This window comes from Coloeus monedula, assembly GCF_965178545.1.
Source record: "Coloeus monedula genome assembly, chromosome: 3".
In the NCBI taxonomy this organism is placed as follows: Eukaryota; Metazoa; Chordata; class Aves; order Passeriformes; family Corvidae; genus Coloeus; species Coloeus monedula.
In genome coordinates, this window is record NC_138783.1 from 40,988,990 (window position 1) to 41,014,206 (window position 25,217).

General features: G+C 38.1%; 1 protein-coding gene across 1 annotated transcript in view; it reads left to right on the plus strand.

Moving 5' to 3' along the window:
• ARHGAP42 (Rho GTPase activating protein 42) overlaps positions 1 to 25,217 on the plus strand; it is a gene marked incomplete at both ends in the record, with an annotated part of 144,051 nt that overhangs the window by 60,431 nt on the left and 58,403 nt on the right. The window contains one exon of the mRNA XM_082278463.1: positions 18,893 to 18,964. Coding sequence (XP_082134589.1) covers positions 18,893 to 18,964 — 72 coding nt within the window. The remainder of the gene's footprint in view (positions 1 to 18,892; positions 18,965 to 25,217) is intronic.

A 25,217-nucleotide genomic window follows, 5' to 3' on the forward strand; every position in this document is an offset into this window, starting at 1 on the left:
CTTTATGCCTGGATATGTCCATTCATGAAGTAGTTGTTAAAGCAAAATACAACTTCTAATTACATTAATCTCTTTGAATAGCTAATTTCCTCAGCATCAACTTTTTCTTATTTTTTTTAACAATGATTTTTGGGATTTGGTTTTGTTGGTACTGAAGAGATAACAAACAGTAGATAGAGGAACCATGGCAGTATCCAAACTATCAAGAACAAGACATGTCACAGAAGCAAAGCATTGAACTGTTAGACTGCCTTTCCCAGTGTTTTATTTCACAGCAGCTGTGCAATATAATGCAAAGTGATTCCTAATAGTAACAGATAGTAGACCTATTAACCCTACTTGTGCAGTTACTGACATTGACCTGTGGAGACCTACAGTGCCTGTGAAGGTGCAAATTAATTTTCATACTGGCAGGCAGCACATGATGGTCACAAATGGTGCAGGGCCAGCTGTATACCAGCACAACTTGGCCTGTTTGAATTCTCAGCTTCACTAAGAGCAGCAGACAGGTATTATGTGACTCCTTACACAGTAGCTTAGTCTCATAGCCGCCACTTAGCCACAGATAAGGCATTTTTTCTTCACACAGAACTGATTGCATGGACTGCTGAAAGAGTAAGTAGGTAGATCAATAGTTAAGACCCCTTTCAGTTTGAACTGTTCACCTTTTCAAGTTCTCACTCTTTGATTTGAAACTTTATTTCTTTGTCTGGGAAGTGTGGATGCTGCTTACATCATCTAGCTAAGAAGAGACAATCATCTGACAGGAAGAATTTGGGAGAAAATTTAGGCTGAATGTCAGGAAAACTTCCTCATGATGAGCTGCATTGTGAAATACTTTGCCAAAGAAAATGTCTAAGTCACAAACTGAGATTAAGCCAAGTGTTGGAAAATGTAATGTAGAAACAAAGTATTTTGTGTTGCTCAGTAACCATGCATTCCTCTTAGCCTGGAGCATGGTTAATCAGATTGTCATTAAGTATTGTTCAGTAAGTTCTTTCAAGGGTGCCCATCATGGTAATGGGCAAAGAGTACGCTTATTTCTCAAGAAGACTTCCACACTCTTTTTTGAGGTAGGGATTATGGGGAAAATGGGAAACAGGCAGAAGTTTGACAACGTCTAACAAATCTGCTTTTCCAGTTGAATTTAAGAGCAACGTCCTTATCCATGACATTTTTCCCAAGAGCATTTTGTGTGAGGCTCTAAAATTGAATTCAGTATCTAGGAGCCTAAATTTCTATGGAGAGTACTGTACCATTTTTACTGCTTGTTTGTTTAAAGAAAATCAAACAAAGGAGCCCCTATGTCGAATATAACCATTACTGGCAATTTGAAAAATGTAAAAGAAAATCCTTGCTGTAGTAAACATTTCTGCCAACATCTTGGCTTCCTTGTTGGGTTAGCCATTTGTTTATTTTTATCCCTCACTGCTAAACTTTCATTTTGTTTATTTGTTTGTTTCAAACTTTAAAATTTGAAGTGTTTGTTCTTACTTTGGACTCAGAAGTTGTTGCTTATGACATCCAGGCAATCAAACTCTTGATCTCTTAAGAAGTCGGTCATTAAAGAACAGCTTGTCTGTCTGCCTTAGTGTGTCCAGCTTCAGATTAGGAAGAAGTAACCTGCACTCTGACTTTCAGGTCTTTTTAAGGAAAACATACTTAAAGTCAGTTTCAGGAATTCTGACAAATGAAGCTTTTCAAAATAAATGTTGTGATGAGTCTGGCAGCTCAACATCCCTTAGGGAATAATCTGTGCTAATTAAATAACATTGGTTTTACTTTCCATGGTAAGTTAGAAAGTTCTTACTTTGATTAGTTAAATGTTTATTTATTCTTTTATTGATTTCCAACTTTCCCTTCATATCCTAATGGACCTCACAAGAAGGCCTGTTCAGGGTACGTTCACTCCACTCTGGAGAGGTTTTGTTGACATCTGCACAGTGAGGGGAACAGGCCTGGCCGCAAAATTTACAGATCAGGATTTGGAAAAGCAAAGAGAGAAAGTAATAAACATATGGAACTGATTTGGGGTAACTGTTAAGTAGGTCTAACAGCCAGATTGAAAATGTCTTGGAAGGTTTAAAATAAGCTCTTTGTAGAGTAAAGCTTTTTGCTTATTTGCTAGGATTTATCTTAATCAGATAATTTCTGTAACTCTTAATGTATTAAAAAAAAAAAAGAAAAATGTCACACAGCTCTCCACAAAAGCAGAGATTCCTTCACTTCTGCACTTCTTAAATTGAAGATTTCCCCCTAGTAGAAGATTTGGTTTTGTTTTCTTTACTTGTTCTTCATGGGAAAAAATATGTTTCATGTGATAAATGTTTAAGAAGTGAAGGATACTTGTAATATCCTAAAATATCTACGTTTACCAGAGTACTCAATAGAATAATGTACTATTAAAAATGTTATGAAGTGTGGTATACTTGAATTCTGGATCAGTTTCTTTCTTAATTAGTTCTGTGGTCCAATTATGCTGTTTCCTGTGTTTATGTAGCCATTTCCCACTTGATAATATGTAATGTAAACATTCAAGCTGAGAAATTTTTTGGTTTGTTTGGAAAGCCATAAAGGGGGGTAAAAACAGAAAAATTTTCTTCTGTTGCCTATCTGAAACTACATTCTCAAGCTCTCCTTTGCTTTCAGTATAGTTTGAACTCTCAGCTCAGTCAAGAGACATGCACTGTTTGTATTAATGGTAGTGATAAAAAGATAAATGCCCAGACTTGTAAGGACACTACTGAACTGTTTTTCCTTTATTGTGGTTGTGTTTGTGGTTGCTTTATCTTTTACAGTTTTCACTGAGTTACAGTACATGGAGTAGGCTGTAAAAAGAAATGGTATCTCTTACTGGATGATTAGCTACCTACCAGGATGATATCCATTGCTGATTTTGTCCTCTAAATATTTTCAGGGGGTTGCTAAAGAAAAAAGGGGAAAAAAACCCAAGCTGTTGTTTTGGTTTGGTTTTGTGCTTTGTTTGTTTGCTTGTTTGTTTTTGGTTGGTTGGTTGTTTTGGGTTTTATTTTCTTTCATTTATCACCAGGTAGGTTTTTTTCTCCAGTAGGAGGAAACCTGTAGCCTTCAGTCATCTTTGTAATTGTGCACAGATCAGAAAAAGTTAAATGCAGTCTTTAACACTTTATAAAATGTTCCCCTCTATGTAGAAAATAATTTTGCTGATGCAACTAGGCAACAAGTCTAAGAGACAGGAGAGGCTACGAGAGAGAGGAGGCAGAAGGGGGACATAACAGTTTTCAGCTAAGATTGTTAGTCACAGTAGTGACAGAAACCCCACTGAGCTCTTTCCTGCTGAAGGAAAAACAGGAATATGGGGTACAGAGAAATCAGGTCTTTGAAGTGTGTCCTTGTGCAATGAAAGAGTAGGTGGCATGCATGGTCCTTGTTATGTGAAAGGATTTTGAGGGAAAAGAAAGCACTAGCATATACTGAAAAGAAATGAAAGCACAGGAGAAGATAGAAAAGTGGAGCTGAGGTGCAGCAAATTCATCCCAGTGTATTATCTTCTAGTGGGCTTTTACAATAAATTACAAGGTATAAAAGTCAATTGGGTCTTCCCCCTTTCTTCTATAACTTACTGGCCACTGTTTTCTGTTAATCCATTAAAAACTCCTGTAGGGCAAGGTGTGAGTATTTTTTCACATAAATTAAAAATACTGGAGCACACACTTTGATGTACAGTGCTTTCTGCATTTGAATTTTACCTTACAGTGATCAATGTATGTAGTGTGTGGGTACTCATAAGCAACCAGGTTCTCTGCAGTGTCTACCCACTGTTCCAGCTCTTTTGGGAAGTTGCTGGCTGTCAGTGTGCTCAGTGCCTGCTTGGGAAAATGTGTTTGGTAATGACTAACACTGCATTAGAGTAAGTTAGTCTACTTAAACCCACACATCAACGAAGTGAGTGAAGAAGAACCAGTTCATACCTTTTGGCTTCTAATTTCTGAACACACTGAAAATGAGGCACTTCAGTGCTTCTTATGACTTTTTCTTGGAACTTAGGACTTATCTTTTCAGTACCTAGAACAGGAATTTTTCAAAATATATTAATGTGAGAGTTTTCTGGTGGATTGAAACATCTTAGAGTCTGATTGTAAATGTATTTTACCTTTGGGTTGGCCAAGTTTTTTCTGTTTTCAAGTGATCTCTTTCTTCTGTGTATTGAATGTAACAGTATTGGAGTCCCTCCTCCCAGTTGATCAGATTTAAACATCTTGCCCTTCAAGTTTTTGACATGGACTCTTCGTAGCTGAGCTGAAGCAGTGATGGGAAGTTCTTCAGTAGGCACTGCTCAGGCACATTTGGTATTTTCATGATGAATTCAGGTGTCCCAGTTTTGGTATTATTTTTGAATGCTAGGAATCTTGAGTTCTGCCTTTTGCCTTCAGCACACAGCACGAGCTATGTTATTTACAAGAAGAGTAGCCCATGCTACTGTATGAACCCTCCAGCTGTTAAAGATTACCAATTCGTGGAGCTAGGTTTGTAGCTTGTCATTTTTGTTCAAAACTCAGTGTTTAGAATTATGCTATAATGAAAATTTTTTAAAACTGAGCTAGGCATCCTATTTAAGATATGCAGCTCTGGCCTGAAAACATGAATTAAAGATTGCTTAATAAAGGTAGTGTTACAGGAATTTAGTTTACAATTCTGTTGATCCACAAGTTGTTTGAGGTAGATATGACATTCTTTGTTTTCATGTTGGTTCAGTGGTGCTATCAATAGTAAAACATAAATATTTTGTGCTTCCACTAAGGTAGTAGTCCTCTCAATACCAGTGGAGTTTTCTGAGCAACCCTGAATAATTCTGATACTTTACTGCACATAACCACTACATTTAAGAATCGCCAACACCTGAAATTTTGCTCAGAAGCTAAGAGGGAGCAGGTAAAAAGGATTTGAGCATTAATACTCTTTGCATAGTTCTATCATCTTTCACATACCATCTCCCAAAGCACATTGCAGAGTGTTGCTAGGAGTTGAGAAGGTCTGAATAGTGACTGTGAACTCTACAGTTGGTAGAGGAGGACAGCATCCTAAGCTTCACTATCAGGATGATACGTGCATGGATGTTACAAGTTTATTCCTGTGTTGCTGTTAAAGAGCCCGGGAGCAGCAGCTGACGTAGTAGGACAAGGCTGGGACTGGCTTGTGCAGACATTGTTGGTAATTAACAAAGTAGTTTTCCTTGCATGCACTTCAGCAAACCAAATTTCAAGCAGCGCTTCCCTCCAAATTTTTATTGCTAATGAGGGCCCTTTATTCAAATCCATTTCTTGGCAAGGCACATTGTGAGAGGAATGAAGTCAATTTTGTTAAAAGTTACTGTGGGAGGGCAGGAGCAGCATTGTTAAACCCATGTCTGGACAATTCCCTTAGTACCGTTCTTTGCATCTTAATTTCCCCATGAAGCCTAATTTACAACATGCCAGTATTTACATCTTTATTCAGTACTTGTAATACTTGATATAGAGTTTGACATTTGGAATAGAGACTTGACACATGAGAAGAGCTGTGGAATTACTTTCATTGTTTTATTCAGGCTACCAAAGGGAAGGGGAGAAGTTAAAATTCAAAATTAATAATTTTGGTATGATATTAATGTTTGAATTTTTACCCTTACCACTTCAACTACGTTATAAAGAATAACTTTTATGAAATTTTTTGTATCCCTCTTGTACACAGATGTTTCTTCTGGGGACTATCCAATGTTTCAACAAACATAGGACTCCTTTGCCATTTTGTATGCTGTGAGTGGGAGATGACAGATAGGTTACGTGCTTGCTCTGAATGCTTTCAAGTCTAAGACCTGATTTCCTTCAATTTAACACATGCAACTAGTGTGTGTTTATTAATGGTCATAAAACTAGCCATGCCCTTTAATAATTCAGCTGCATTTTTTTGTCTTGATACTGACCTCTGGCATTAAATTTCTTGAGACTATTATGGATTACTAGCACACTCTCCTTTTTATTTCTCAGAATTCTTATCAGCTGCTGTTTTTTATTTCTCCGTTTCCATGTTCGTCTTGTAAAGTACTTCATGTTGCTTTTCCTGAAGGCTTTTTGCATTTACATTGGTATTATTCGTAGTTCACAACATGTAAAAGTATTGCAATTTTTTACGTAATCTCTTATTTTAAAAGATGCTATAAATGTAAATTTTTGTTGCGATTTTTTTATTAAAAAAATGAATATATTTTAAATGTCTGGTAAAAGTTTAGACATTTTTGAAGGCTACCATCACATGGTTTTCCTACTGTAATCTAAGTTTATAAAAGTCTGTTAAATATGACGGTAGCAGGAAAAGATACAGTTTGGTCTTATAACTTGTCTCTTCATTCACTTACCTAGAAAAATTAAATATAGCAATCTTTTGAGATTTGCTGTAAAATAAAGAATTATGAGAAAATAAGAGAATATCTGACTTTTTACGTAGAGCATAAATGTGAAACGTGACTGTTTTCAGTAATCCATTTTCTTCTTAAGCCTTTGTTTTGTGCATCGTGAAGATATAAACCAGAATTAACATAAAGGTATTTGTAGCAATTTCACTGTAGCAGTTCCAAGCACTTGAAAGGCATCTAATATTCCTCCTCAAACAAATCTGCTTTCTGTAGGCAGATGACATTGTATTATACAGTGTAAATAATACTTAAGGCTGTCCATAAAATGTATTAGATGTCTCATTGCCAGTACGTGTTATCAGAAGCAGTTTTTTTACTGAGCATGCAGCAGGTTTGTAGCCTCAGACTTTACTGCTACTAGGAGTGATTGATAATATGGATCTGCTGCACTTTCTTAACTTAGCAGGACAATTCGAGCATCAGCTTTTAAAATAGAAAGTAAATTTGGTTTGCCAAACTGAACCATTTAGTGGAGGATGATTATAAATGCAATATCTGCTCCACTTGCAAGTGGTAGGAATTGAGTAGCTTCTTCTTGGTCAAGCTTGAAGTATTAGTGGTCCAACAATGCCCAAGAATCTTGTGTTTATGACCTAAACAGATCAGCATACAAACATTAAAACTTAACTGCTGTAAAATAACAACAGTTCTGGGAGTTTAAATATAATTATATTTTCTCTTCATAAGGCAACAAAGATGTATTAAGCTTACTGCAAATTCTCAAATGTGGAATTTAAAACAGATGGAATGAATATTTAGCTTTTCCCTCCAGAGAAATCACAGGCAATTAATACATTGAGTGAACAAGATAATTAAAAGGAAATAGCATTAAAAAGAGGTATTAAATGAATGTGTTGATAATATACTTTATCTAAACATGCCAAGCACCATTTTTGCATCTTTAAAAACTTTTAATATATGGAAATCTTGCTGCAACCTTTACTTTCTTTTGCCTACTATGATAAGTTCAGTCATAAATAACCTACCTTATTATGCAAAACAAGAATTATTGAGATGCATTTGAAACTTGTTGTAAATTCATGGTGCAAGTATTCTCATCTAAGTTCTTTTTTTTACTCTTTCTTATATGTCTTGTCACTCACTGAGCAATATCGACAGAGGCCAGTCTTGCAGTCACTGAGAATTGTTTCTTATGGTTGCAGTTCATGAAGAGATGAACAAACCATTAAGAAAAAAAATTGTAGGATGCTTGAAGTCATTTGTAAGACATGCTGCATCTTGTATAGTTCTGTTAAATATATGTTCCTTTGGGAATTTCTGGTGTGCTTCTATAAAATATTTCCAGTGGTAGCATAAGATGGTTCTGGAGCAGCACCGAGTGACTAGAGGTAGATGGGAGGAACTTCTGGTTTCTTGTGATCCATTTTTTTCTGTTGATTTCCATGCTCTGCTTCAGTGAGCTCCCTATGTGAGCCCTGTCTCTGTCAGACACCAATGAGCTGCCATGTTCTGGAGTCAGCTGGTGAACCTGGTGTCCTAATACCCATGAAAGACATAAAGTGTGGGTAGTGGAGGCAGCATGCTGCCAGGGGATGGAGGGCAGAACGTTGATTTCTGAGGCTGAATGAAGTCCCTTCTCAAAGAGGAGTGATATGCAATGACCAGTTTGGATTCTGACTGTAAAAATAGCCTAGATCAGATAAGAAGTTTTGATTATGTACTTGTTTCAGCACTGCACATGTAATCAGTCGGTGATAAATGTAATAACTATGCTAGAAATTAATGCAATAAAAGGAATCAAGAGGTATAAAAATATTATTTCATGTTGGGATTGGACTAAGCCGTATTTTGTATAACCTAATATAATAAAATATAACTTATGTGATCCCTATTTAGCATCACCATAGAGTTAAAATCTGACTATTTTTTCTTTAAATTCAGAAGCAAGAGATTTGTTACACTGTTTCATTCATTGCAGTGCTTTTTTAATTTATTCTTCATCAATTTGGGAGTATGACTGCATTTGTAGTTCCTCTGTTTGGTTACATTAGAAGTGCCATATACCTTTTAAGTGTAACTTCAGACTGTGAAGTTAATGTGACAGTAACCTTTACTGAATCCTGTAATGTCTATGTTTTTGCAGTCTCTGTTGAATCCAGCTGCTTTCTGCTGAATGAAAAGCAGCTCTTGCCCAGTCCTAGATTTCTTTGGCTTATTACAGAAAATTCTAAATGGGCTTGCAATATCCCTGAGGGAAAGCAGACTTCAAGCCCAGTGGCCCAGACGTTCATTTGCTTTCTTTTGGGAACATGTAAATACTATTGTATTAAGCCTTTATACATCTACACAGAATTACCTTCACGTAAGCAGATTAGCAAACTTGAGTTTGATTGCAGACAGCGTGGCAGTTTCATGATGTGATGCATCTTGTCTGAATAGTTCACAGGCATACTGCACTTATTTCTCCCCATTGTTTGGGAAGGGAAGCTTATGTGGCTGTATCAAGTTCAGAGACCATGGATATCTAATGTTGAGTGACTGAGTTAATTTCCTGGTAAGTCCTTGAGAATCTTTGTATTGGTATTGTTACTGAGATGGTAATGCCCTCTGCTCTGTCAGATCTTGCTGTTGGCAGTGCATGAGCTGATTCATTAGGGGACTTCTGAAGTTTGCAGATTTTGTGAGGTAGTGTTACTTAAACTCAAAAATGTTTTTTTTCTTTCTCTATTGTATTAATGCCAATCCAGTCCTTAGAGTTAATACTTCTCTGTTGTTCCTTGGCCCTAAAGCAAGTTAACCAGTTTTAGTACAGCATGGTCTCAAAGATACAGGGTTTCAGGGTCATTCATAAGGCTTGGCTTCTGGGAGGAAGAAAGGAACTTCAGCTCTTCAGTCGTTGCAGACACGAAGAATATTGGTGCCTCCTTCCAAGAGAATCAAGTTGTTGTTTTCATGAATGGTTGTACTGGACCTTGGCATCTCTGAGTGCTAAACTACCATAAGTACTGTCGTTTGCTGCAAAGATTGAGCTACCACAAAAAAGGCAAGATGCTTGAGGGTGATTGGGCTGCATTTGGTAGGTACTTGCTATGTTGTACTCTCATCTAAGATAGCAGAGGTCATCATAACCCTGCTTAGGAGCATGTGGAAACAGCTCAGAAAGCATACACCTCAACTTTGAGACTGCTGGGGTAAAAAATTAATGAAATGTGGCTTATATAAACACTTAATTCATGTGCTGATGTCATGAAAGTATTTTAAACTTAATTATTTTTAATTACATACTGTGTTTAGTAGGATAGTGGGAAGTTGAAAAATAGGAAAAAAAAAGAAGATAGTGTGATGGAGTATTTCTGAAATTATGTGTACTCACTCATTCCTGCCAATGAGCTCCCAAAATACATTGCTTGCTAATTGTAACTCTTTTCTTCCTTGGCTGATACTTGGGATGAACAAAGGAAACTACCGAATGGGACAGTATTACTATCCCCTCTCCGGCTCTGTGGGTTCTGTGCTGGAGCATGAGGTGTAGCGATCTCTAAAGAGCATCTCCAAAGCGAAGCCACTCAGCAGGATCAGCCACACACGCTCACACGCGCGTGCACGCACAAACACACGGATAGCTTCAGTTATACAAGTCAGCAGCAAAGAGGTGGGAAGGGTCCTTGAGTGGATTGCCACAGAAGCACTTTATTGCTACTACACTGTGAAGAGTTCCAGAGGCAAAGACCCAGAACACGGGAGAACTCAGGCTTAAGTACAGGGGTGTGGCTGGCACCAGGAGCCAACTGGGGAAGCAGAACAGGTGTAGATTACCATAACTGAACAACATTCTGGAAGAGGCTTCTTTTCCTCACCATGACCGAGACAGAACTGTCTGGTACTAGGGACTGTCTTATCGAGAATTCTCTCTGTCTCTTGTACCACAGGCCAACTGGCCACCACAGGACAGAGGAAGAGAGCCTGAGAGGACCTCCTGGTATTTGATATTCCCACCAACTTATGAAACAAGGTCGCATCTGGTTAATGACCACAAAGATAGTCACAGTACTCTCTGCAAGGTTTGCTTGTTATTCTAATGTTGTTTAGCAGTCATCTTAGCTTGAGTGGAACTGTTTGTTCTTTGATTTCATTTGTTTATTTTCTTTATTTTTATTTCTTTTTCCCCTTTAAGTGCAGTTCTGGGAGTAACTGTTGAATTGGCTTCCATCAGTGAAACTGTTTTTCTTTGTACCCTTTTGTGTGCTAATGGTACAAGTACAGTCCTGATGTTAAACATGCTTTCGAGAATGATGAAATGTTTCTTTTCCTTCTCAGCTCAAGAACATAATGTTTGTTAGAACTAGTCTCAGTTACAGTTGGAGTGATACTCTCTACAGAACTTGTCCTGTAGCTTACCTGCACAGGAGACTGGTGGAGAAAAAAGCAGAGTTCAAATTTGTGTTGGTAGGCTGTCAACTTTGTGAAGGGTCTTATTCACTCTGGAAGATGAGAGTGAAAAAAACTATGAAAATATGGGGTCTATTTGTGTGAAAGATGTGCTGTCTTAAAGTTTGTACAGTAATACAAATTTCTGCAATAGCTTACTTGAATGGAAGGGTTCAACAGAACCGAACTTCTGATTTTAAAAGTAGCTTTTAAATATTTTTTTCTCTTCTTCAGTTTCTAGTTCAACAGCTTACACCTCTTGGAATTTTCTTTTTGTCTTTTTCATTTTAAATTCCTGGAGTGTCAGCACAGTTAAGCATGAAGTCACAGGAAGGACAGTGGGTCAGATTCAATGCTTGGCTAATTGTTGTGGGATTTGAATATATCAGGGAAATAAACTTTAGAACTGGAGGTCTCTTGCTACCATGGAATTCACAGTATCCTGAAAAAGGAAAGCTTCATGGGCAGAGGGATAGAACAAAGCACGGGAGAGGTGAAGCAGTGTCTCCAGCAAAGGGGAGTCCTGGAGTCCTGCATGGATTTAAGGCAAAACTGACAATGGTCATGGAGAGCTCTGACAATGATAGGATCACTCTCTCTGGCACTACCTGCTGGAAGTTTTCTGTGTCAGAAAGTTTTGAGCTCCACTGGAAGATTTGGGTTTCATTAGGATATGGGATTGTCAGAATCCCATTAAAAAGTACCCTAAACTATCTCAGATCTTAAGGTCTTACTGGCAATCTACTTCACAAGATTAAATATAGTTCTCCACAAATGAGGTTGTGTGCTTTCTAGTAGAACTTTCCTCTGTCCGAGGGTTGTTCAGCCTGGAAAAGAGAAGGCTTTGAGGGGATCTTCTAGCAACCTTCTGGTGGTGACAGGACAAGGGAGAATGGATTTAAACTGAAAAATGGTAGATTTAGATTAGCAATTAGAAGGAAATTCTTTACTGTGAAGGTGGTGAGGCACTGGAACAACTTGCCCAGAGAAACTGTGGGTGCCCCATCCCTGGAAGTGTTCAAGGCCAGGTTGGATGGGGCTTTGAGCAACCTGGTCTACTGGAAGGTGTCCCTGCCCATGGCAGATGGGTTGAAACTAGATGATCTTTGAGGTCCTTTCCAACCCAAACTATTCTATGATTTTGTCACTCAAAAAAATGTGTGACTGGAAAAAATGAGAAACTGGAACCAGTTTCTTTTCAGATGAACCTGAAAGGCTATAATTTCCCAGATGAAGGGGAAGTTCAGGATCTTCTCCTGATTCATCCAGAAGTGGATACAGCATCTGTACTTCGTCAGTTTTCCATAGCCTGGAAATAGAAAGAAGCATTGATGGGAGGAGGCTTGGAGTTAATATTAAGCATTAAGGTACTATGTCCTCATTAGAGAACACAGAGATAAAAAGATTGACCCTTATTTCTCTGAGACATTTGTCTCTGAAATATGGGTTCTTCAGATGAAACCCCTATCTTACTTAATCTCTCTGTAACTCAGTACTTCTGGAATAGTGGAAAAATACTTCTGAAAGTAGAAAAAAAAAAGAATCTTATGGCAAATGCTGGGAAAGATGAAGCTTTCAAATCTAGTTTGTCCACTCACCCATAATAAGATGTTCTGATGGGAAAATGTATCAGGAGGCCTTCAATTACCAAGACCTCTACCAAGTAATTGCAAAGTCAAGACACACAAGACCCTGAAGATCAGCTCAGTTGGGCAGAGCTTGGTGCTGATACCACCAAGATTGTGGGTTCAGTCCCTGGATGGGCCATTCTCTTAAGATTTAGATTTGATGATCCTTGTGGCTCCCTTCCAACTCACAATACCAGTAATCTGAAATCATGTTTGCAATGTTAATTTTAAAATATTATATTTACATATAATATTTTTTTCTATATATATTTGCACTGCATATCAATGTGTACTTTTGGAATATAAATGTTATGTTTAAAAAGCAGGTGGTAGATCTGAGTCAGATTCTTTGTGAAGACTAACCTTTTTGAAGGTTGGCTGCTTTTTAATCTGCTTGCTCTGTAATCAGTAAAAAGGAAAAAGCTCCTTGAGGAGACCTAACATCTAAGATTCTTCCGTTGTTCTTCAGATGAGTTCTGTTCTTCCTCTAATGTTTTGTGAGGGCTCCATAAGGAGACTGGCCTTTCTGTGCTAAAGGCAGCCTTTGTGCATATTCTCTTGTGTCATTTTTTATTATTTTAAGAAACACTCACTTCAAGTTTGACACTACAGTAATTTATTTTTAAACATAAACTATATAATACAGAAAATTGAAGTTCACTTGAAAAAGCCTTGTCTAGTGGAAAGCATTGCTGCCCATGACAGGGAGTAGAACCTGATGATCTTTAAGGACCCTTCAACCCAAACTATTCTTTGATTCATACCTGTAACTACTCCCAGCCTTGACTAGCATGTGATTTATAAGCATCCCCTTGTGGCAATGTATTAACACCACTTGATACAGCTTTAGGTTTTGGTAAGAAGCTGAATGTTGTATTACACATTGTACATGGAAGTGTCCAGCTTATGTTACTACTCATCTGTAGACATTTGTAGTCTTCTGAATCTGCTTTAACATCAGCTTTACTTTAAATAAGTGACACTGGTAGTGATGTTTTTAGGAAATTAACACAAGCTTGTGTATTGTTTGATGTCATCTTTTTTTTTTTTTTTGGTAAAGGTGAGAGGGATTAAGATAAACTTCAGGTATATTTGGTTTTGTTTTCTAAGTATGTGATTTGTCTGTGTAGAGTTTTCTGTACAAAGTTGTAAAAATATTTGTCTTGCTAAGGTCAAGTCACAATATTAACTTTGTGTAATATTTACACTTTTTAACTTTTTAAATACATGAGTAGTGTTTTATCATGGCATGTTTATATTCTTTGTAGCGTGCAATTTGAAACATAAGTTATACAAATGCCTGGTTGTCTGTATTTGGTCTCAACTGTTGTATTTGAAGTTATATTGATTAGGAGCTGTTGATACAGGCCTCAGACTGAAAGAGGTGTTTTTTTGATCAGATGTTAGCAATTGTTAGTAATTGGGGGAAAGATTTAAAATTAAATGATGTCTTTTTGTCTAGTAGAGCAATGTTTTTCTAAATTAGAAATGCATTACTATGCATATATTAGCTATGAGATTTGTTGCCCCCTTTAATGAATTTAATATGTGTTTTCTAGAAGCCTCCTACTGGCATGAGGCAAGTTAGTATTTGTCAGCGTTCGGAATTTGTGAGTCATTTAGTATTTCAGGGTAGTGAGTTTTATTTACCATGTGCAAGTGTGATCATTCTGTGTTGCCATGAAAAGTACTCATAGCAAATTTCAGAACAAAAAATGTATTTCCAAGATACACTATATAAACCCAGAAGTTTTTCATAGTTGAAGAGTTTAGGTATCATTCAGATAAGTGTAATATAATTTCTGTCACTGCAAATGTGCCTCATTTAATGTTGTTGCTGTCTTCTGGCATTTGGTAAATCTGTTAAGTCAGTTCTTTCTGTGACCTACCTAGTCCTTATCCCTACAAATGAAAATACAGAGCTCAAAAGGTATTGACTGTTCTTGTTACTGCAATTCAGCATTGTAGATACTAAGGTGAAGATAAAAGCCTATGAAATAATTCAGGGCTTTAAATTTCTGTGTCTGTATTGTTAGTATTTAAAAATTATTTAGCAACTGCATCAATGTTTTTAGATAAATTTCTATTTATATCCACTGGTTCTACCAAAGTAGAATTATAGATTGTTTTGGGTTGGAAGGGACCTCAAAATCATCCAATTCCCTGCCATGGGCAGGGACACCTTCCAGTAGACCAGGTTGCTCAAAGCCCCACTCAACCTGTCCTTGAACACTTCCAGGGATGGGACATCCACAACTTCTCTGGGCAGCCTGTGCTGGTGTCTCACCACCCTCGCAGTAAAGAATTTCCTTCTAATATTTAATCTAAACCTACCCTCTTTCCATGCAAATCTTTATCTTCCCTCTTTAAGTAAAAGAAGAAGAATGCTGCATGTACAGGCTGTATATCATTCACTCTTCCAAATTCAGAAAAACTAGAAAACAAATTAGAAAACTCATTCAAAAAATTAATGTTGACTTGAATTGAAGAAAATCTAGAAATGGAAATATTCAGATATGTTTGCAATAAATTTATTCTTCCCTTTCTAACATTGTATGATAATGATGTTTCTCTTAATGTTCTTCATTCTACTGACTGAAAGTTTTAGTAAAAAAAGAAAAGTTTAAAGAATTGTGAGCCCAAAATGTCTCCAACTATAGATGTGGAGTTTCTCTGTGATGTGTGAAAACCACAGCTTAATCTCGGTATTGGTGCATAAGTTCAATTTCACAGCTAACTTCTGGAGGGAAGGAGGGTAGGTTGGAAAAGTGGATGATCATGAATCAGAAAAGACAACTTAAGTGGCTTTACCATGTTGTCTCAAAGGCTGTCAGAGTGTATTGAAAAGTTGCAGTTATGCAAACAGCAGCCAACCTCGTAAGTTTTCCAAACTGCCTTAGAAAAAGGTATTTTGAATTTTTCAGTGTTTCTTTTTCAAATATATTTTACAAGTTCTGGGTGGTTTTAGTGATATTTATTTCAATGGTGCTTTTATCAACAAATAGAGTTAACTATAACTAAGTGAAATTCTATATACCAAAGATAAAAATCTGATTTAAGTTTTTTAGTTTAGAAAAATCTCTTTCTTTATTACTGTATCTATATATAGCTCTCTCAATTGTCAAAGTAATATTCTTGTATTTTGTCTGCTAATACTTGTCTAGCATCTTAATTAAAAAAAGACTGATGAACTGTCAGTAAATTAAAATTGTGTTATTCTTTTTTTTTTTTTCTTTTTCTGGAGGAAGACCGTTGCTTTTGCCGAACAAGAGAAACAATCACGTCATTTGATTAACTGCCACATATTAACCATTCTGAGCACTGGAACGGTGTAACATTTAGTAACTATTGGATCAAGAGAATGTAACTTCTTTAAAGGTGTAACTAATCTGAATAAACTTGGAAGGATAAGATCTGTATTTTAAACACAATGTGGATTTCTGAAGTTGCTGTTTACAAAAACTGTTACAGTCTTTTTGACATTGTTTGCCTGTTCCAAGTGTCCCTGATTTCAACCTAGCACAATAACTGAGTAGGAGAGGGATTATCATCTTGGCAGGAAAAAAGTTACTCTATTAGGACCACACAGTGAAAATTTCAGATTATCTAAAGCAATCAGATTTCCACAGAAATGGTTGTGGGAGTATTAGATTGCTGCTTTGAAAGGCATGCAGAAAAGTGGGGGGAGGGGGGCATGTGTTCATTTATAACCCGTGAGAAGCAAACTGTAAGATAGTTGCAGTGATAGTTATTGACAAAGAGAAGAAATTAGTAAGTGAATATGTAAGGCAAAATTTCTACTCTCTATAATTTTCAGTTTCCAAAAGCTAGGCACAGCCTGGTGGAAATTAATGGAAGTCTTTACATAGTGGAGCATTCTGCATCTTGTAATAGTGGCTGTTGAAATGCATCTGCTGGGATTTTCCTTGGTCCTTTCCTGCCACATTCTCCCTTACCCAAAACCAAAGCCTATTTCTTGCCTAGCTCCTAATTTTGCTGGGAGATGAATTGTCAACACCAGAGCTCTCGTCAGTCGAACCTTTCAGTCCAGGGAAGAACTTGCAGTGTGTTCTGTTGATGTGGCTCAGCAGATCTATTCAGAGGCACAGACCCCATCTAGATACAAGCCTGGCAATGCCCACTGCCCATTTCCAGTTCATGTATAACTGTGGGGGTAATGACACTGTCCTTCAGCCCAGCAAAGCCACTTACTTCTCAGATGAACCCTCTCAGTTCCATATGCTTCCTACGTGTATGCTCTTCCATGGTGTTTGAAGCAGAATTCTTTTTTTTCCATGATACTTCATTTGCTTTGCAGCAGCTTTGAGCGAGATGGGAAGAGTTGTGTTTCAGTCACTTTAATACTGCCCAGAGGACAATATATGCAGTGAGGTCTCCTGGTGTGGCATGGAGGCTGCATGACCATGGTAGTATGGAATGAAGGGAGGGGCAATTCAGCTTCACATGGGGTTAGTTTGACTGGCAATGACTAGCAACAGGACTAGTAGTGATTGCAGGTATCAGTAGTAACTACTTAATAGTATACGTACGTCTCCCTTAATTGAGCTGTGACATATTTAATAATGAATCTAAAAGACAAACGTAATTTGGGATGTGAAAAAATAAAAAATTGCATCGGCATTTCCATACCAGTGACTTGAGCAATCATTTGTGATTTCTGTGAGTGTTGCTAAAAGCCATGTACATGCTCTGTAAACTATCAAAACTTCCAGCTGCTGCTTCCAGGTGTATGCACTGCAGTTGTGCTTGGTTGTGGGCAAGTCATTTAAATTTTGCGCTATTATTATCTGCTTTAGTGATCCTTGGGATTGAAATTATCTTTTGCTAAGTGCATGCACTTTGCCTTGTGAAGTGTTGAGTCCCAATTGGATTGCTGGATGATGGCTAAAAACCTATATATTATTGGGAAGCATCCACTTGGAGAGTAATGTAGCTTTGTAGTCTGGTCCAGCGGAACTGATGGAGAATGCAATGAAAACACTCTTCCTCATCCTCTCTGCCTGATTTTTGTTTTTAAATGTAGCACTGTTTGATCATGGTATCACTGAGCATTCCAGTGTTGCCATTGCTGTCTTGGACTTCACTTCATAAGGGTGTCAAAGAGAGTCTCATCTTCTCCTAAAACTTTGCCCTGTTAAGAGATGTGGTGATTCTGTGGTCTTTCGAATTGTAATGTTAGGTTTGGGAAGAAAGAAAATGTGTTTGTATTTCAATGGGTTTATTCTATATGTTTTTTATTACAGCCTTTTGGGAAGTTTTTGTGTTCAACTGACAATGTAACGTATCAATTACTGTTATGGAAGAACCACAAGAACTGTATTCATTCACATTTGGCTTAGGTACATGTTAGCTTTGCCCAGACCTCTAAACCTGCCAAAGCCCAAATGATGAGTATTGGTAAAGACTGTACTGGTGAGGAGGAAAAAAAGCTGTTTGTGCAGAAAACCCACAGTATTTGACTGAATGATATTCAGTATAATAGAATATTGTAGTGTGTTTTATTGTGCTTTATTTCTGATATGTTGACAGTTTTTAGTTTGTCTGATTTCTATCAGTAAAGTCAATTTAATTGGTTATTCTTCCTGTCCCTAAAAGGCACATGAGAAAATTATGCTACCTTTCCTTGGTGAGTGGCGTGATGGCTTGGCCACCATTTGTATTCTGCTGCATGTGTGTTTCCAGTCCTAAATGGCTAGAGACTGCTTTGGGTGGTCGCTGCTGGGAATGGGTTTCAGGGAGGGGTTCCCAGGACTGGATTTACTCTAAATAAACAGAGGCCATGAGGGGAAAACTGTGTTTCATTAAGAGCTCTGGTTTATGTTAAAGGGATAAAAATAGCTGAAGGACATCTCAAATTAGTTTAAAAACTAGAAAAGTAAAGAAACCCAATCTAGAGTATTTTTTAAGTTGCCCACATCTTTTTAGAGTTCTCTGCCTCACTCTCTTCTGTTCAGTGTAACTAGGTATAGAATCCAAAGAGATAGCTGAAAAGATTCAGCTGTCAAAGCTTCAGATTCCAAAACACAGTCTTTTTTAGTCAGTGCTGTCAGTACTTGTGTGTGTCTTCTCTGTTCTGCCAAAATATGTTCCTGAAAGTTTCCATTTTCTATTCTGGTTTTAGGCAAGATGCAAGAAATGGAAGTAAAGTACCAGAAAACCTTCTACATATTGGAGAAATAATTACTGCATCTTTCATTACAATCGCTTTAGTTACTCATAAAAATGTTCTGTACTAGACTAGTTTACATGTGTGTTGTATGCTTTGTGTAAAGAAAACATAATTATTTGCCTTCTACCCAGTATGTTCTTACCAGAATGTTGCGGACATGCATTTTTCAGTCTTGCACATTGGCAGAGTTACAGTGACTCCACTTCCTGCAAATACTCTGTATTAAAAAGATATGCTTTATGTTTAACTTTGCAGATCCAGAATGCTAATGATGTGCTAATAGCACCACTGGAGAAGTTTCGAAAAGAGCAAATAGGAGCAGCAAAAGTAAGTGGCTGGGGTTGTTTTTCATTTCATGTTTATTTGAGTTTATCAGTGTCTTTTGAAGGCTGTACTGAAAACAGGCATTTTGTATTCAAACAGACTTGGTGCCATCCTCATTAATTTGTTAGTAAATTATACTAAATTCTTTGCTTCAGAGGAGGAGACAATTTAGAAATGAAGCTTAAAGATTGATAATATGCATAGGACACAGCTCTTGCTACTGTTGCACATTCCTACCATCTGGCATTGTGTTCATCTTCTGATGTCTGCATTTACATTATGCTGCATCTTGGGTTAACCCAGAACCACAGCGAGGATTCAAAAAAATCCTTAAGTGGGCATTGCATAAAGACAGAAGACAGTTTCAGCATAATCTCTGCCTCTGGTTTCCCTTTCCTCCTTACATGGCTGATGCAATGCAGTGGTTCATGTTCATTTTGCCAGAGTATTCATCTTAATACTCTCCAAAGATTTTCCCATGGTGGAAGTGCTCCAGTTGATAATTTTATCTGGTTCGTTGGTGTTGAGTGTTATATCTGTGTGAGAGAGACAGTGCAGGTTGTCTATACCAGGGTTCAGTAGTCAGCTCAGGAAATCAGATATATTGGGGAAAAATATATGAAATTAACTGTTAGCCTTGAAGACCTGTTTTCAGCTTGATCCTGAATTCTTAAGTGGCTATCAGTGACTGCTTTGATCACAGTCTCTGAGATATGCATAGAGGCTGTGGTAGTCAGCTAGAGGTTAGTTACAGTTCCTTTTGTCTTCATAAACATACTAGTTCTGAAGCATTTTGCATCTTATATTAGTGCTCATAAAAATTTCTGGGAAATGTTCCATTTGTAAGGTTAAATGAGTACAAAAAAAAGCTCGCTGATGTTGCAGGTGAGGTTGTGTTTATGCTGTACTCAAAGAAACTCAGAAGAAGAACAGAGCTATTGGAAAGAGATACCAAGGGTTTATACTTCTTGTATTGCTATTATGAATGTGTGGCAAACACATGGGACTGCTTCTGAACAGGAACTAAGTAGATGTTTGTGAAGAATTTTTACTGCGAACTTGAGGTTAGATTTCTCTGAAATGGGTGTTTTTTACCCTTTCACTTGATATGTTTTTGTGTACAACTACATTCTTCTCTTGTCCCACCCCTATGCTGCTTTGAGATGTAGGGCTGGGAGTTTATTTACCATGCTACATGAATCAGGATGTAATCCCAGCACAAAATTATTTTTAGTTTTCAGTAGGTTTTAGTAGTGTCATTTAGTTCTTGGTAGTACTGTTTCATTTCATGTTCTTATAGTTTAAGGGATATCATTCTTCTCTTCAGAGCACCCTATTTGAAAGCTCAACCCACCATACTGATTGCCTTGCTGTATGACAGAGACAGTCCATAGGTGGTTCACAGGTCTCTCTTCAGAACTCTATAGACACTCAGGTTTCCTTCCAATGTATCACTCAGTAGATGTCAACACATACGCAATGATCTAATTGAAGATGACTCCTTTGGTTTTTTGTATCATCAAGAACATTAAAGGCAGGGCAAGAACAACAAGACAGGTTGAGTATTCTCTGTTTGGTATATCACAGTGGCTGGTTTCTTTTCCAAATCTCTTCCTTATAAATATGGGCAGCTGCTCCTCTTTGAGCTGTTGTTTTGACTTGTCTGTGGTCACACTACAGTGTACAGAATGAGTTCAGGAGGGAGCCTGGCTCAGCTAACTCTTATTCCAGTGCCTAATGCACTTTATTATGCAGTGCTGTGTGTTTTGGAGAGTCCACGATACTTGGCTTGACACATGGATACCCTAAAGAGAGCTCTCCCAGGTCATTGTTTTATAAAATGTCAAACAAACATATTTTCTAGCACTGCACATGGAGTTCAACTGCCAGATTCAGAAATGAGAGATTCAGAATGCCATCATAACCAAGTGTGATACATTTGCCTTTGAAATTATTTTTATCAGTGGAAGCAATTATGCAGTTAAATGGTATCAACACAAACAAGTCAGAGCTTAATTACATGCAGTATTGTTTTTCTAGTAATTACAAAATAGCAAAGTATGATCTAGGAATAATGAGACCCATATGAAACAGAGTAGAAATTTGGGCTTTGTGAAACCCATTGCTGGTAAAGTGGAGAACATGGCCCTATTGCTTTACCCCTACTTTGGTTCACTGGGATCAGCTCTTGAGCATTTATGAACTCTTATAAATATAGAATGAGTTCAACTTGCTAGTTATTTATCTGCAGTTAATGAATGTTTGCACAGAGATTTGGCTCTTTGAACTGCTCTGGGATGATCTGTGCTGATAATCAAACAAAAGATATAGATATTTCTTCTTGTTTGGGTTTCAGCAGCAAGTTTCACAGAACATTGAGCATGTCACTTTTTATTTGTGGTCTTTTCTAGACACATCAGCTGAGTGGACCTTACCAGGCGTGAGCTGGTTTTTTTCCTTGTACTGTTAATCTACAACAGTATGTAGAACTGTATTTATATCAAATCCAAACTTGCTTCTGTGTCTCTGTCATCCCTCTCTTGCCCAAAACCCCAAAACATTTCTGTGTTGCTCTCTGAAGAAGAGCCAGAGATGTCCCCCTGACTGGAAGCTGGTGAAAGTTGTCCCAGTTTTCAAGAAGGGCAAGAAAGAGGACCTTGGAAACCACAGGCCTGTTAGTCTGACTTCAGTGCCTGGTAAAGTTATGGAGAAGATTATTCTGGGAGGTATTAAAAAACACCTGAAAGTGCAGTCATTGGTGACAGCCACCATGGCTTCATGCGGCAAAAGTCCTGCTTGTCAAACCTGATTTCCATTTATGACAAGCTAACCCATTTAGTTTATCAAGGGAAGCCAGTTGATGTAATCTTCCCAGGATCCTTCTGGACAAAATGTCCAGCATTCAGCTGAAAAAACTCATCATGCTGTGGGTGAGAATTGGCTCCCGGGTTGGGAACAAAAGGTTATAGTGAGTGGGGTGGCATCAGACTGGTGACCTGTCACCAGTGGGGTTCCAGAGAGCTCCATCCTTGGCCCTGTGCTCTTCAACATCTTCATTAATGACTTGGACACAGGACTGGAAGGGATACTAAGCAAGTCTGCAGATGATAAAAAATGGGAGGAGCTGTTGACTCTCTCAAAGACAGGGAGGCTCTGCAGAGAGACCTCAACAAATTAGAGGACTGTGCAGTCACCAACCATATGAAGTTCAGCAAGGGAAAGTGCTGGATTCTGCACCTAGGATGGAGCAGCCCTGGGTGTATGGAGAGGCTGGGGAATGAGATGCTGGAGAGCAGGGCTGTACAAAGGGACCTGGAGATCCTGGTTGGTGACAGGTTGAACACAAGTCAGCAGTGCCCTGGCAGCCAGGAGGACCACCCATGCCCCAGGGGTACACTGCTGGCTGGGCAAGGAAGGGGATTGTCCCACTCTGCTCTGCACTGGGGCTGCCTCACCTCAAGAGCTGGGGGCAGTTTTGGCCCAGCTTGGCACAGTATATGAAAGACATTAAGCTATGACAGAGTGTCCTAAGGAGGGTTATGAAGGTGGTGAGGGGTCTGGAGGGGAAGCAGTATTAGGAGACCACTGGCTTGTTCAGCCTGGAGAAGAGGAGACTGAGGGGAGACTTCATCACGGTCTTCAGCTTCCTCTTGAGGGGAAGGAGAGGGGCAGACACTGATCTCTTCTCTGTGATGACCAGTGACAGTACCCAAAGGAATGGTCTGAAGCTCAGTTAGGGGAGGTTTAGGTTGGATATTTAAAAAAGGTTTCACCAGAGGGTGGTTGCGCGCTGGACCAGGCTCCCCAGGGCACCAAGCCTGATGGAGTCCAAGTGTTTGGACAGCACTCTCAGGCACATGATGTGACTCTTGGGAGATGGTCCTGTGCAGGGCCATGAGTTTGACTCAAAGATCTTTGTGGGTCTCTTCCAACTTAGGATATTCTGTGATCTTGTGATTCTGTGGATGGTGCAAACTCCACAGGATAGCTGATAAATGTCAATATTTATAGAGCTATCACTTTACAATTAATTTGCATCATAACATCTTATGGACAAACATTTAAAGAGACTAAGTATAGAAGCCTGAGACTGGTATGCCTTTAGCATTGGCAAAGTTAGCAGTAGCTAGAGATGGAAGCAGTTGTTGGTTGTTGGATTCTGTCTTCTAATCGAACTTTGAAATTATAAATTTTCATAACCTGTTAAGCTGTGTAGCCAAATTTTGTGGAAGAAAAATATTATTAGATAGCTGTGTTACCAATATACGTAACAGGAAATTATATTAGGTACTACTGTGAGATTTTGCTGGGGGGAAGATTATGTGAGAGAACACTTAAAAGTGCTTCCTGGGCTTTTTTCTTTCTTATATAAAACACCAGATAAAATTCAGTTGCAGAAAAATACAAGCAAAACACCACTCCCCCCCTCCAAGGGAAAAAAGGAGAAAATGTTATAAATTATGAGAATCACCATTTTATTTTAATAATAAGTAACTTCACAAGATTTTTGCCACCATGATGAAAATCCTATAGATGTTTTTAATATAGAGAATGAGACTATTTCATTTTTTCTTCAAAACTATAATGAGTTTAGGCAAAAAATATGGTCACAGAAATCAAAGAAAATATGGAGGATAAAATATATCCTGTTGATGTTACAAAGCTATATTTTAAGTACAAGGACAGTATAAACTCAGAGTGCAAAGTTCAAGTGTTTTTGGAACATCACAAGAATAACATTAAAGACCAATTCTTCACATGCACTTCAAAAATCTGAAGGTACCCAACAAATTTGAGAAACATTCCCCATAAAACATTAGTGTTTGTAATCTAACCAGCAATATACAAATCTGCATCACTTGCTCTTCTTGATTTATACTACTCGCTCTTCTGTTTTTATTGCACATATTTCAGTTATTCCTTTTCTGTACACACTCAGTTTAAATAAAGCTAAGTTCTCTCCAGAGACTGCACAAACCCAGCTTTGCATTGGACAGCCTGTTGATTTACTCCATCTGAGTTTAAAAAAATGACCTCTCCAATTATTGTAGCAAGGCGAGCAGAAGCTGGGTGAGGTAACTGGGAAAGGATTCCAGGCACGAAGCCTTTTGCCTTATTTGGTCAATGTGGTTTGCGAGGCCCCAGCTGGTAACTTTGGTGAGCTCATTGTGTGATGTGTTATGGACAATAAAGCCAAACCTTCCTCTTTCTTTTTATCCATTGAGTACAGTATTTAGCAATATTTGTTCCAATATTTGTTCATTGACCTTTAATACAGCTTAAATCAGATCAAAGACAACAGAAGCAATTCTGGTTTTAAGACTTAAAAGGAGAATTTTGTTTCCTCCTTACAGTTCCATCTGTTTGTTTTAGAAAATAGTTTATTTTGGCTAGGAGGATTATTTTTTATCATTATTTAATTTCATTCATTTATTCAAAGCTGTGAATTCCTTTCTACTTGGGAAGCGAATCCATATTCACTGCTGGGATTAATCTTCCTGCATCTTTGCTCACATCTATCTTCACATGTAGGCATGCAGAAGGTGGCACGTTCTCTCTGTGTTTAATTTGTCTGGAAATTGTGGAGCATAAAACAAACAAAACCCCCTATTTTTTAAGGTCTGTCAGAAAGCTGTCAAAGCAGAGTTTTAGATAGGTATCTGAGATGGTTAAAAATACCAGAACGCCCATTTGGTGAACCAGTTTCCTCGGTATCTGATCAAATCTTAGCACTTGTCCTTTAACTGAGAAAAATGAGTGACCTTGCTGTAGTAGGTACGGCAGGGGGTGTTTCATTACAAGCAGTGTCTGTCACTCAAGCTTTGGTACTTGCATCCACTAGATTTGGTTATTTTAATGGCAGTCTGAAATATGGAGGGAGGGGGACAGGAGAAAGAAGCACAAAGAGGGCAGGCCAGGATAATTGATGGCCAAATGTTTTGAGTTAAAATGCAGCAGTTTCTCAAAAATGGTTACTACCGGTTACCTGATCTCTTTTTTGATAACTTATTCTGTAGGCAAGGAAATGCAGGGGGTCAAATCTATTTCTATTTCAGCCAGGCTTTTACAGCACTCTACATGAGTCTTACAGTGTAGTTTAGATAGGGCTTAGTATGAGAAACCCAGTCTGTCAGAGGAACTGGCTCATGGGAAGAGGGCAGTGAGTTTTGTTTATGGGAGAGACTAGTCAGAGAGAAGTCACCAGTTAGAAGATCCCATGGGGCAATTTGAGATCAGTCTGTTGTTTTATTTTTGG